The 14,985-nt window shown below is 45.2% G+C and overlaps 1 protein-coding gene across 1 annotated transcript in view; it reads left to right on the top strand.

Annotated features, from left to right (window-relative positions):
• The window catches only part of LOC129156791 (zinc finger protein 271-like), a 41,787-nt gene extending 31,627 nt beyond the window's left edge, over positions 1-10,160 (top strand). The window contains exon 4 of the mRNA XM_070548194.1: positions 7,069-10,160. Coding sequence (XP_070404295.1) covers positions 7,069-8,786 — 1,718 coding nt within the window. The 3' untranslated portion in view covers positions 8,787-10,160. The remainder of the gene's footprint in view (positions 1-7,068) is intronic.
• The last annotated feature ends 4,825 nt before the right edge of the window (positions 10,161-14,985 follow it).

Below are 14,985 nucleotides of genomic sequence, written 5' to 3'. Positions count from 1 at the left end.
CAGGGAGTCAAAACCTGCAGTGCCAGGCGTGTTCCGCTGCTAAAGCCAGTGCATGTCCAGGCCCGTCTGAAGTTTGCCAGAGAGCACATGGATGATACAGCATAGAATTGGGAGAATGTCATGTGGTCAGATGAAACCAAAGTAGAACTTTTTGGTATAAACTCAACTCGTCGTGTTTGGAGGAAGAAGAATACTGAGTTGCATCCCAAGAACACCATACCTACTGTGAAGCATGGGGGTGGGAACATCATGCTTTGGGGCTGTTTTTCTGCTAAGGGGACAGGACGACTGATCTGTGTTAAGGACAGAATGAATGGGGCCATGTATCGTGAGATTCTGAGCCAAAACCTCCTTCCATCAGTGAGAGCTTTGAAGATGAAACGTGGCTGGGTCTTCCAACACGACAATGATCCCAAACACACCGCCCGGGCAACAAAGGAGTGGCTTCGTAAGCAGCATTTGAAAGTTCTGCAGTGGCCTAGCTAGTCTCCAGGCCTCAACCCCATAGAAAATCTGTGGAGGGAGTTGAAAGTCTGTGTTGCTCGGCGACAGCCCCAAAACATCACTGCTCTCAAAGATCTGCATGGAGGAATGGGCCAAAATACCAGCTACTGTGTGTGCAAACCTGGTAAAGACCTATAGTAATCGTTTGACCTCTGTTATTGCCAACAAAGGTTATGTTACAAAGTACTGAGTTGAATTTTTGTTATTGACCAAATACTTATTTTCCACCCTGATTTACAAATAAATTCTTTAAAAATCCTGCCATGTGAATTCATGGATTTTTTTTTTCACATTCTGTCTCTCACAGTTGAAGTGTACCTATGATGAAAATTACAGACCTCTGTCATCATTTTAAGTGGGAGAACTTGCACAATCGGTGGCTGACTAAAAACTTTTTTGCCCCACTGTATGTGTTCCAGGTATTGGATTCCTTTGTTTTTCTAGTCCGGAAGGTTCATCATTTTATTATTTTGCAAAATGTCAGGATTATTCCAGATAGGTGTGCGTCTGCATGGTACTAGTGAAGACTCTGCCATTTTAAGATACTCCCACCATGCTGTCAGAGAGGAGCTGATGCTAATACTTTTGAAGCCTTCATGTTTCCTTATGCTTGAGCTAATAAATGGTAAGTCTGAAAGCTCTATCGTATTGCAAAGTGTCTGTTCTATATCTAACCAGGACTCATCTAGTGGGTTATCTTGCAACCATCTTGGTATATATTGCAGCCTGTTGGCTAAGAAATAATAATAAAAGTTGCGTAAATCCAGTCCTCCTCTGTCTTTGGTTTTCTGAAGCGTTTTTAAGCTAATACATGGAGGTTTATCCTGCCAAAGGAATTTGGTAATTGAGGAGTCCAGAGATTTAAACCAGTCAGCTGGTGGTTTGTTTGGGATCATCGAGAATAAGTAACTTATTCTGGGTAAGACCATCATTTTAAATGTAGCAACTCTCCCCATGAGTGATATTGGTAAGGATTTCCATCTTGCAATATCGTCTTCCACTTTCTTTAAAAGTGGGATGTAGTTTAGTTTGGTTGGATCTGCTAACTTGGGAGAGACATTAATTCCCAGCTATGTGATGTTCCCTGACTCCAATTGTGTATTAAGTAAATTGACAAAAGAGAAATTAATTGGTAGAACTGTGGATTTTAACCAGTTTATAGAGTAATCTGAAACTTGTGAAAAAGAGTTTATCAGTTCTATTGAATGAGAGAGAGACGATTGAGAATTCCGGAAAAAGAGTAAAACATCATCTGCATAAAGACTTATCTTATGTTCTATTTTCTCACACTTTATCCCTTTAATACACATTGTTTGCCTAATTGCTTCCGCTAGTGGTTCGATAAAGATAGCGAACAGTGAGGGGGAGAGTGGGCATCCCTGCCTGGTCCCCCTCTGAAGGCAGAAGCTAGCTCAAGACTAAGACCAAGGTAAGAAAGGTGTAAAGACGACCACCACTGAACAAGACACACAAGCTGAAACGTCAAGACTGGGCCAAGAAATATCTCAAGACTAATTTTTCAAAGGTTTTATGGACTGATGAAATGAGAGTGAGTCTTGATGGGCCAGATGGATGGGCCCGTGGCTGGATTGGTAAAGGGCAGAGAGCTCCAGTCCGACTCAGACGCCAGCAAGGTGGAGGTGGAGTAATGGTTTGGGCTGGTATCATCAAAGATGAGCTTGTAGGGCCTTTTCGGGTTGAGGATGGAGTCAAGCTCAACTCCCAGTCCTACTGCCAGTTTCTGGAAGACGCCTTCTTCAGGCAGTGGTACAGGAAGAAGTCTTCAAGAAAAACATGATTTTCATGCAGGACAATGCTCCATCACACGCATCCAAGTACTCTACAGCGTGGCGGGCAAGAAAGGATATAAAAGAAGAAAAACTAATGACATGGCCTCCTTGTTCACCTGATTTGAACCCCATTGAGAACCTATGGTCCATCATCAAATGTGAGATTTACAAAGAGGGAAAACAGTACACCTCTCTGAACAGTGTCTGGGAGGCTGTGGTTGCTAATGTGGGATTCAAGAAACTTGTCGAGACTTTAGATAAAAGGTACGACTTGCCATATCGAAATCATTTCAGTCGAGTGTGTCTTCCTGCTCTTTATGATGAGTGTCGCCAGGGCATTCTAAAGGACCTTGCTAATGTTAAATATTTCGCCACCACTACGACCTGTGGTCAAGCCAAACAATGGAACCGTATATGAGCCTCACGGTTCATTTTATAGATGCCGATTTCAACATGGAAACTAGATGTCTACAGACGTCTTATTTCCAGAGGATCACACAGGGCAGAACATCGCTGCTGGACTGAGACAAGCGATAGCTGCTTGGAACCTAGATGAGGGGAAACTCATCTGCATGACCACAGACAACGCCCGCAACGTAACACTGGCTGCTCAACTCAACGGCTGGATGAGGTTTCAGTGCTTCGGACACAGACTCCATTTGGCCATAGGTAAGCTGGATATGATTTACGGATGTAATTATTAGAATTGAATGACAAAAATTACCATACAGTGTTTACAACCTCAGGCTATGCATGTCTAAAAAAACCTTTATGAAAAAGGCAGAGGCCATCCCATTTTTATTGTTTAATTGTTTACAGTCATTACCTACCTTTGTTGGTTTTTCCCACATAAGTGTGATATTTGAGATTTTGATTCATGAGTGATATAACTTGCTTTGACATTTGATTCATTCTTTAACTAAAGGCCAGTAGTTAAGTAGGTGGCAAAGTGTTCTTTATATTTATTCTGTTTATTTTTATACAGTGTATTTTTGTACTTTTCAGTAGAACTTTGTATCTCAAGACAAAGTTACTGTTTGTTTAGTAATTTATTTATTCAAAATGAATCCGTTATTAATTAATTATATGAATGAATACGTAATCTGAAAGATATTCTTTCTCTCTCACACACACAAATGACAGTCTTATCTGTGGATTGGATTATATGTATATATATACATTATAACAAATAAATTAATATCTTAACAGAATGTTCTTTTTTTCCCAATCACAGAGAGAGCCATGAAAGATGCTAGGATTGATCGGGCAATTGGGGTCTGCAAGAAGGTGTTCAGCACCTTCTCCTACAGTTGGAAAAAGAAGAAGGAGCTGGCCAAGGCGCAGAAGGCCCTGAGTCTGCCTGAACACTCACTAAAGACTGAGTGTCCAACAAGATGGGGTTCGAGTCATGCAATGGTTTCCAGAGTCCTCGAGCAGCAGAAGGCTATTGCCCAGGTCCTCTCTCAAGACAGGGGAGCCCGGCACTTCATCCCCACATGGCAGGATATTGATGTCCTTGAGCAAGACCCTGGGCCCTCTGGGTGATTTCACCGATGCTCTTTCTGGTGAAAAATATGTGAGTGTGTCTTTGGTGAAAGCAACACTACATCTCTTCAATAACTCAATCCTGGCAGACCAAAATGATGACAAAGATCTTTCCAAATCAATCAAGAAAAAAATTCTGGACTACCTAAATGATAAATACAATGACCCACCAACCCAGGAGCTGCTAGACATTGCCACTGCCCTAGTAAAATCATAATTTAATGTGAAGCTTTAATGTTAAAATCATAGTTGTACTACACAGACAAAACATGTTTTTTTTTCTTTCACACTCTGACCTCTAATTTTTCCCTTAAAGGAGACTCCAGTGATGCAGATGCCTGCTGAATCTGATGACACAGAAGAAGCAAAGAAGAAGAGGAGGAAGAAGGGCCTCGGCAGTTTCTTCAAGGTCCCTGAGGGCACTTCTCCAGGTGGTGCGGGGCCTGCTTTGCATCCAGATGAGGCCATAGCCTTAGAGCCATAGGCCTACCTCCAGGCAGCGACTCTTGACACTGAGGAAGACCCCTTGGAGTGATGGAAGCAATCCCCGAAGCTCTTTCCAAAATTATCCCTCCTTACGAAGAAATATATTTGCATCCCAGCCACAAGTGCCTCTTCGGAACGGGTCTTCAGCACAGGTGGCAATATTGTCACCTGTCTGCGTGCATCTCTGATGCCAGATCACGTCAATAGGCTTGTCTTTCTGGCTAAAAACCTTAAAGAGAGTGTAAAAGTAAAGGACTTGAGCATGCACATTTGTTTTCTATTTTAGTTTTTAAAGATCAGTAGTTTAAGTCGTGGAATTAATTGCATGGCTAAATGTTCTTTATATTTTTATTTTCATACACTGTACTTTTCAGTTGTTGAACTTTATATTTTATATTTCAAGACAAAGTTACTATTTGAGTCGTTTTTTTATGTATACAGTATTGTTTACAATCAGTGGTGCCCTACTGGATTTTTTCTCCAGGTACCACACACTAAGATTTACATACCTCAAAGTAACGTGTGATTTTTTTTACCTTGATTCATGAAGGATGATTTAAAATAAATAGCTTTTACATTTCTTTTTTTTTTACTATTGAAAGTAGTTTCAGTAGGTTGTGGAAGTTCATGGCACAATGTTCTTTATATATTCTATTTTAATAATGTGTTTTTGTACATTTCGGTTGTTGTTGCACTTTACACAAAGTTACACTTTTAGTTTGGGAGAATTAAGTCAGTTTTGCTAAATGTCTGTAAAGCTACAGATGATAAATGTAAAAAAGTCAATGTTATGTTCAATAAATGACTTTAATCAAAGTTACTGAATAATCGTGTTAAATAATCGACATATCAATTTCATTCAAAATAATCGTGATTATCATTTTTGCCATAATCGTGCAGCCCTTAAGAAACCCGGTCTTAATGTCTCTGTATTATCCAATCATCGACCTATTTCTACGCTGCTATTTCTTTCTAAGGTTCTTGAGAAAGTCGTTTTTAAGCTGTTTTCAGACCATTTAAATAACAAATTTAAGAAGTTTTTCAACCAGCTTTTAGAACAAAGCATAGTACTGAAACTGCGCTTGTGAGAGTGTTCAATGATATTTACCAATATACTGATGTGGGGTGACAGTCTTTTTATTACTCTTAGATCTGACCGCTGCTTTTGATACTCTTGATCATGTTATACTTCTCAATCGACTGGAGAATTTTTTTGGTCTCTGGTTCAGCGCTCTTCTGGATGAGTTCATACCTGGCTGACAGGTATGTGACTGTTAAGATTGGCATCTTCTTCTCAAGGTATGCTCCCCTGAAATATGGGGTCCCACTGAGCTCTGTAGTAGGTCCTCTGCTTTCATTTTATGTTTGCTCCCTCTTGGGGCCATCTTTAGGAACTATAAGCTTGACTTCCATCTTTATGCTGATGACTGTCAGGTCTATGCTCCTGTTAAAGCTAAGGATTTAGATCTGAGTTGTCTTTGTGAGGTTAATAATTGTGGATGGGTTGTAATTTTCTCCAGATTATTGAGTCTAAGACTGACTTTATTATGTTTGCACCAAGTGGTGCTCCTGTAGTTACTCAGTCTCATATGATGCAAAGGATGTTGTGTCTAATTTGGGTGTTAAGAATGATTCTCAGCTTACATTTGATGTTCAAGTCAATAATGTGGTTCAAGTATGCTTTTTTCACCTAAAGAACGTTGGTTACGTATTGTAACCCCAGATTCTGAGTGTAGTCGCAGCCCATAAGCTAGCTGCTATTGGAGCTAACCAGTTAGTTATTATTAGATATTTATTATTATAATGCATTTGATGCATTTTGTTTAGACTACTGCAATAGTCTTTACTTGGGTGTTGATCATGGATGTATTGCTAGGCTGCAGCTAGTTCAAAATGCTGCAACCCGTCTTTAGACTGGCACTGGTCGATTTGATCATATCACTCCAGTTGTTGCCTCTCTGCCTTGGATCCCAGTTCAGTTCTGTGTTCAATTTAAGATTTTGGTTCTGGCCTACAAATGTTTAAATGGCCTTGCTCCTAGCTCTTTATCTGGAATTCTAGTGCCATATGTCCCATCTTGTGGATTAAGGTCAGCTGACCTAGTGAGCAGAACTAACTGTCATCACAAGCTGCTGATCTAGCAGCATGATGCTCATTATTATTTTATGGGTTACAGATGAGTGTTGATGCTCTGTGTTTGTATTTCTGCAGCGAGCCTTACAATCTCACCTCTTTCCACCACAGTTTCTTCTTAAAACACGTATTACATTTACTGTTTTTGACGCATTTAAACGAGCTTCCTCCGCGCCATGATTTCATTATAGGATACAAACTTTACAGCACTCTCACTGGGAAAACGTTCGGCAGATATGTTTGTTTACATTTTTGCCCCGCTACAGTGTTAGGGAAAGGAAGGGAGGGGCAGACGTGATGCTGCTGTCAGGGTATCTCTAGGCTCCACAGTAGCAGCAACGGACGGCTGGTTTGACCGGCTCTGAGAGGCGCTAATCAGAATTTGCAGATAGCGTTTTTTTCCTTCTACCATTTGCATAGTGATGTCTGGACTTAAAAGCAACTCATTAGATTCATAGTTATTTGTTAAAGTAATGCATTACCATGAATAGTAATGTGTTTACCAACATTGGTTATGTATATTACTGATTGCAAAAACACCCCTAGGTCTTTTGTCTTGTCTTTTTACTGAATATTTATCTTTTATATATTTCTGCTTGGTTCACTGCAGTTTTAAGGAAGAGAGAAGAGACGGATGAGAAACCTCTGCTCTTACATTTCCACAACCATCAAATGAAAGACGGAGGTGTCCCAACCAGCAGCTTGGCTGGGCAGATGGCAGCAAAAGTTGGTGGAGGAGCAGAAACTAGCAAGAACCTAGATCTGGACCCTAATGAAAAGACATCCAATTCTTCAGAGATTGAAGTTAGCGGAGAAGATGAAGATGATGTGAATCTAGACTCTGAGCTTTCAGACTCTGGGCCCAAAACTGGAAACGAAGACCATGGCTGTAATGAGAACAAGTCTTCGGAGTCAGATATAAAGACCGTCAACAAATCATTTAGCTGCCCTGTGTGTGGTATACGGTTCCTCCACCAGTGGTCTCTTCAGGAACATGTGAGAGTGACAAGTCATTCAGCAGTAAAGTTGTCAGAGTGTTCGGTTAATACAAAATGTGTGAAAGAGAAGCAACATGGAGGCTCATGTAGAAAAGTCCAGAAAGAACCAAAATCATTTAGTTGTGATGACTGTGGGAAAAGATTTAGCCAAAAGTCCAAATTAACCCGTCATATGAAAGGCCACACCGGGGAGAAGCCTTTTGCCTGTGTGCTCTGTGGATACAGATGTACCAGAAAGGCAAGTTTAAACAGACACATGAGAGTCCACACAGGAGAGAAGCCTTTTGCCTGTGAGCTCTGTGGATACAGATGTACCCAAAAATCAGATTTAAACACACACATGAAAGGCCACACAGGAGAGAAGCCTTTTGCCTGTGAGCTCTGTGGATATAGATGTACCCAAAAGGCACGTTTAAATGCACACATGAGAGTGCACACAGGAGAGAAGCCTTTTGCCTGTGAGCGCTGTGGACAAAGATTTAGCCGTAAAGGTAGTTTAAACACACACATGAGAGTGCACACAGGAGATAAGCCTTTTGCCTGCGAGCTCTGTGGATACAGATGTACCCAAAAGGCAAGTTTAAACACACACATGAAAGTCCACACAGGAGATAAGCCTTTTGCCTGTGAGCTCTGTGGATATAGATGTGCCCAAAAGGCACGTTTAAACAAACACATGAGAGTCCACACAGGAGAGAAGCCCTTTGCCTGTGAGCTCTGTGGATACAGATGTACCAAAAAGGCTAATTTAAACACACACATGAGAGTGCACACAGGAGAGAAGCCTTTTGCCTGTGAGCGCTGTGGACAAAGATTTAGCCGTAAAGGTAGTTTAAACACACACATGAGAGTCCACACAGGGGAGAAGCCTTTTGCCTGTGAGCTCTGTGGATACAGATGTGCCCAAAAGGCACGTTTAAACAAACACATGAGAGTCCACACAGGAGAGAAGCCCTTTGCCTGTGAGCTCTGTGGATACAGATGTACCCAAAAGGCAAGTTTAAACACACACATTAAAGTCCACACAGGAGATAAGCCTTTAGTCTGTGAGCTTTGTGGATACCGATGTACCCAAAAGTCACATTTAAACACACACATGAGAGTCCACACAGGAGAGAAGCATTTTGCCTGTGAGCTCTGTGGATACAGATGTACCAAAAAGTCGAATTTTAACACACACATTAGAGTCCACACAGGAGAGAAGCCTTTTGCCTGTGAGCTCTGTGGATACAGATGTACCCAAAAGTCACATTTAAACACACACATTAAAGTCCACACAGGAGAGAAGCCTTTGCCTGTGGACAAAGATTTAGCCGAAAGACAAATTTAAAGAGACATACGAGCATCCACAAAAGGCTCGAGGGATTTATTTAACAACAGTACTTCCAAATGTACTTATTAGACTATTTAGTTTTTTTACAACCTTAATGTTAGTCTTGTACCTCTGCTCAACTATCGTTAATCAAGTCCGTACTCTGCCCTTGAGCCACCTCTTCTTTTGATTTTCTTTTTCAAATCTCCTTTGTTTTTAAACTCAGACCTTAACCAAACATTTGAGATGTTCATTCATGAATTCTGAAAAATATTACTTAAAGATTAAGAAAAACTGTTATACCCTCCTGTATTTAAGAAACAGACAAGACAACAGGCACATGATGGTTGTAGTACATAACCCACTGCAATTTAAAGCTGTTAGATACCGGTGGTGCCTGCTTTAAACAATTTATCTGTATATAAAATAATAGCATACAATGTTGTAATAACTACAGCTTAAAAATAATGTGTCTTTATTCATTTGGATCCCCTAAAGAGAAATCCCACCTTAAAGGTTGTGGAGAGACAGTTGGGACTGTTGTCAAGAAGTCATAAATTACAAGGCGGCTCTGTGGAGACTCCATTCTCCTACAATACCATTATCACTGATAAAAGCTGTGGGTTTATTCATTTGTGAATTAATTAAGCAATACAGATCACAGTCCAATGTTTTTGTTTTGTTTTGATTTTTAAGTAAGATTCAGCAAATGCTGTCGAATCACTGAACCATCGTCTGGGAAGTGAAATATGAACTGTGTCCAAGTACCCCTGTAATGTGCTTGCATACCACTAGGCAGAAGAAAAAATATTTGTATTTAGCGTCTCTCAAGAAAAGCTCACAAGGTGCTTTATAAGAACGACAAAACTGGAAAAAAAAGAACAAAGACCATAATAAAAATACAAAAAAAGGGAAATTTTTAGACTAAAAATGAATCCTGTTGTGAGAAAAAAGCTACTGAGGAAGAATCATGAATAATGTGTGTTTAGATGGTAAATTACAGAGTTCAGAGCGGTTCTGGTTTAGTCCGCTGTTGGATCATCAACACTTGACAGGAGACATGATCGTCTTTTATACAGAATGTCTCGTGTCTTCATCTGTCTAGGGCTGTTATGATGGTTTTATTTTTGAATTATTTGAACATTAAAGGTTCTCTGCAGACCTGTTAGAGTGTTCTCCATCATTCAGGTGTTATGAGTGTGTTCTGTTCTTCTGGGTAAAGCAGCAGTTACAGGATGGTGGAGATTTCTTTCAATCTGTCTCGTCTCGTCTCGTCTTCCTCCGCTTATCCGGGTCCGGGTCGCGGGGGCAGCATCCCAACTAGGGAGCTCCAGGCCGTCCTCTCCCCGGCCTTGTCCACCAGCTCCTCCGGCAGGACCCCAAGGCGTTCCCGGACCAGATTGGAGATGTAACCTCTCCAACGTGTCCTGGGTCGACCCGGGGGCCTTCTGCCGGCAGGACATGCCCGAAACACCTCCCCGGGGAGGCGTCCAGGAGGCATCCTGACCAGATGCCCAAACCACCTCAACTGGCTCCTTTCGATCCGGAGGAGCAGCGGTTCTACTCCGAGACCCTCCCGAATGTCCGAGCTCCTCACCCTATCTCTAAGGCTGAGCCCGGCCACCCTACGGAGGAAACTCATTTCGGCCGCTTGTATCTGCGATCTCGTTCTTTCGGTCATTACCCAAAGCTCATGACCATAGGTGAGGATTGGGACGTAGATCGACCGGTAAATCGAGAGCCTGGCTTTCTGGCTCAGCTCCCTCTTCCCCACGACAGATCGGCTCAGCGTCCGCATCACTGCAGACGCCGAACCAATCCGCCTGTCGATCTCCCGATCCCTCCTACCCTCACTCGTGAACAAGACCCCGAGATACTTAAACTCCTCCACTTGAGGTAGGACCTCTCCCCCGACCCGGAGGTGGCAAGCCACCCTTTTCCGGTCGAGAACCATGGTCTCAGATTTGGAGGTGCTGATCCTCATCCCAGCCGCTTCACATTCGGCCGTGAACCTACCCAGCAAGAGCTGAAGGTCAGAGCTGGATGAAGCTAGGAGGACCACATCATCCGCAAAAAGCAGAGACGAGATTCTCCTGCCACCAAACTCGACACACTCCACACCACGGCTGCGTCTAGAAATTCTGTCCATAAAAGTTATGAACAGAACCGGTGACAAAGGGCAGCCCTGGCGGAGTCCAACCCTCACTGGGAACAGGTCCGACTTACTACCGGCTATGCGGACCAAACTCACGCTCCTCTGGTAAAGGGACTGAATGGCCCTTAACAGAAAGCCACCCACCCCATACTCCTGGAGCGTCCCCCACAGGGTGCCCCTGGGGACACGGTCATAAGCCTTCTCCAAATCCACAAAGCACATGTGGATTGGTTGGGCAAACTCCCATGCCCCCTCCATCACCCTTGCAAGGGTATAGAGCTGGTCCACAGTTCCACGGCCAGGACGAAAACCACATTGCTCCTCCTCTATCTGAGATTCAACTATCGATCGGACCCTCCTCTCCAGTACCTTGGAGTAGACCTTTCCAGGGAGGCTGAGGAGTGTGATCCCCCTATAGTTGGAACACACCCTCAGGTCACCCTTCTTAAAGATGGAGACCACCACCCCGGTCTGCCACTCCCTAGGAACTGCCCCCGATGACCACGCAATGTTGTAGAGACGTGTCAACCATGACAGCCCTACAATATCCATAGCCTTGAGATACCCAGGACGAACCTCATCCGCCCCCGGGGCTCCGCCGCTGTGTAGTTGTTTGACTACCTCAGCAACTTCTGCCCCCGAGATCGGACAGTCCATCCCCAGGCCTCCCAGCTCTGGTTCCTCCTCGGAATGCGCATTGGTGGGATTGAGGAGCTCCTCAAACTATTCCTTCCACCGTCCGACTATAGCCCCAGTTGACGTCATCAGCTCCCCATCCCCACTGTAAACAGTGTGAGCGAGTTGCTGCCTTCCTCTCCTGAGGCGCCGGACAGTTTGCCAGAACCTCTTTGGAGCCGATCGATAGTCTTTCTCCATGGCCTCACCAAACTCCTCCCATGCCCGAGATTTTGCCTCGGCAACTGCCACTGCTGCACCCCGCTTGGCTATCCGGTACCTGTCTGCTGCCTCCGGAGACCCACAGACCAGCCACGCCCTGTAGGCCTCCTTCTTCAGCCTGACGGCACCCCGAACCTCTGGTGTCCACCAGCGGGTACGGGGGTTGCCACCACGACTGGCACCGGCCACCTTACGACCACAGCTAGCAACAGCCGCCTCGACAATCGCAGAGTGGAACAAGGCCCACTCGGACTCAATGTCCCCCACTGCTCTCGGGACGTGGTCAAAGCTCTGCCGGAGGTGGGAGTTGAAGACCGTCTTGACAGGTTCTTCTGCCAGGCGTTCCCAGCAGACCCTCACTATGCGTTTGGGTCTGCCAGGTCTACGCGGCATGTTCCCTTGCCATCTGATCCAACTCACCACCAGGTGGTGATCAGTTGACAGCTCCGCCCCTCTCTTCACTCGGGTGTCCAAAACATACGGCCGCAGGTCAGATGATACGACTACAAAATCTATCATCGACCTGTGACCTAGGCTGCCCTGGTACCAAGTGTACCGGTGGGCATCCTTATGTTCGAACATGGTGTTCGTTATGGCCAAACTGCGGCTTGCACAGAAGTCCAATAACAAAACACCGCTCGAGTTCAGATTAGGTGGGCCGTTCCTCCCAATCACACCCCTCCAGGTCAAGCTGTCATTGCCCACGTGAGCATTGAAGTCCCCCAGCAGGACAATGGAGTCCCCTGATGGAGCACTATCTAGCACTCGTCCCAGGGACTCCAAAAAGGGTGGGTACTCTGAACTGATATTTGGCCCATAAGCACAAACAACAGTCAGGACCCGTTCCCCGACCCGAAGGCGCAAGGAAGCTACCCTCTTGTCCCCCGGGGTAAACCCCAACACACAGGCAGAGAGTCTCGGGGCTAACAAAAAGCCAACCCCAGCCCTCCGCCTCTCACCCGGAGCAACTCCAGCAAAGTAGAGTGTCCAACCCCTCTCCAGGTCTCGGGTTCCAGAGCCAATGCAATGTGTCGAGGTGAGTCCGACTATATCTAGCCGGTACCGCTCAACCTCTGCCACAAGCTCCGGCTCCTTCCCCGCCAGCGAGGTGACGTTCCATGTCCCAAAAACTAGTTTTCTTGTCCGGGGATTGGACCGCCAAGGCTCCCGCCTTGGTCTGCCACCCGATTCGCATTGCACCGGACCCTTCATGTTCCTCCTGCGGGTGGTGGGTCCACAGTTGGACGAGCCCATGTATCCGGTTCGGGCTGGGCCCGGCCGGGCCCCATGGGCGAAAGCCCGGCCACCAGGCGCTCGCTCACGGGCCCCAACCCCAGGCCTGGCTCCAGGGTGGGACCCCGGTAACCCTCCGGGCCGGGTACTCCGACTCTTCGTTTTAACCGCCATGAAAGATCCTTCGAACCGTTCTTTGTCTCACCCTTCACCTAAGACCAATTTGTCATGGGAGACCCTACCAGGGGCACCAAGTGCCCCAGACAACATAGCTCCTAGGATCATTAGGGCACTCAAACTCCTCCACCACGATAAGGTGACGGTTCAAGGAGGAGTCTTTCAATCTGTGATTTTAGTAATTTTTATTTTCTGTCCTGTTTAGTTTAATGAGACGTCGTTGTTTCACTAAGATTAAAGTACACTTTGCTACAGCAATGATCTTTATGTTTCATTATTTGTTTATGTGGTCTTGAGGGCATTCGTTTTGGTGGCCAGAGGATCGGATCTCTGCTTTTTGCAGATGATGTGGTCCTATTGGCTTCATCAGAACAAGATCTCCGGCTTTTGCTGGAGCGGTTCGCAGCCGAGTGTGAAGCAGCTGGGATGAGAATCAGCTCCTCTAAATCTGAGACCATGGTCTTAAATCAGAAAAGGGTAGAATGCCTTCTCCAGGTCACGGACGAGGTCCTGCCTCAAGTGGGGGAGTTCAAGTATCTCAAGGTCTTGTTCACGAGTGAGGGAAAGAAGGAGCGTGAGTTCAATGGGTGGATTGGTGCTGCATCTGCAGTGATGCGGGCGTTGTACCGATCTTTCGTGGTGAAGAGAGAGCTGAGTCGGAAGGCAAAGCTCTCGATTTACCGATCGATCTACGTTCCTACCCTCACCTATGGTCACGGGCTTTGGGTCGAGATCTCGGATACAAGCAGCTGGAATGAGTTTTCTCCGCAGGGTGGCTGGGCTCTCCCTTAGTGATGGAGTGAGAAGCTCTGTCACCTGGGAGGGGCTCGGAGTAGATCTGCTCCTCCACATCAAGACGAGCCAGTTCAGGTGGCTCGAGCATCTGATTAGGATAGAAAATGGATGGAAGGATATTTGTTTCTTATTGTAATAAAACTTACTTTGCTGACTGAATCCAGGACTGTTTTCTCTAAGTTTCTAATAAAATCCCACAACACTACACACGGCTCCATCAGTTGTCCTTTCATCTGGTGGTGGGGATGTCCAGAAGCAGCTGAGAGGCTGACCTCAGCATCCTGACTGGATCGTGTTGCTGCAGCTAACCAGACACATTTCTTAAAACCTCCTGAACTGAATGATGAAACGAACAGGAAGCCAGTGTAGAGAGGCCATGCAGATGTGATGTGGTGGTGCCGTCTCCTACCTGTCTTCAGGTGAGCTGCTGCATTCTGTGCTGAAACTGATGATTTCAGATGTTGATAAAAGCTTCTCTCTGACACACCTGGAGAATGAAGACTTGAGCTTGGTCACATGACCCATCTGGCTCCATGTCATCTATGTGTAATCCATACTATCTAGATGTTACTAGAGGCCTATTCATGTGTTCACACACAACTGTTGGGGAAACATTTGCTGTCAGCCTTTCCCAAGGTGGCCCAGCTCCAGATGTTCTCAGAGTGGTGGTGCTACAGCTTCTTCTGCAGTGGAGAGGTGGTCTTAAACGCTCTGAGCAAGGATGATATGGCACATCTGGACTCTTCCTACTAACCATTAGGGGGCGCTTGTCCAGCTCTGCTAGGCGGACATTGGTTTCAACACTTGTGTCACGTTCTGGGGGTGGAGATGGCAGACCATGTGTGGTGGTGGGTTTCAGGAGGCAGAAGATCAGGCAAAGGATGAAAAAATAAAAATATGTTTAATTGTAGAACGGGAGCGACAGGACAAACGAACATGCACAAAACGACAATGATCCGA

The sequence above is a fragment of the Nothobranchius furzeri genome, chromosome 2, assembly GCF_043380555.1.
Source record: "Nothobranchius furzeri strain GRZ-AD chromosome 2, NfurGRZ-RIMD1, whole genome shotgun sequence".
Taxonomy (NCBI): Eukaryota; Metazoa; Chordata; class Actinopteri; order Cyprinodontiformes; family Nothobranchiidae; genus Nothobranchius; species Nothobranchius furzeri.
This window is presented reverse-complemented; position numbering and strand designations above follow the sequence as displayed.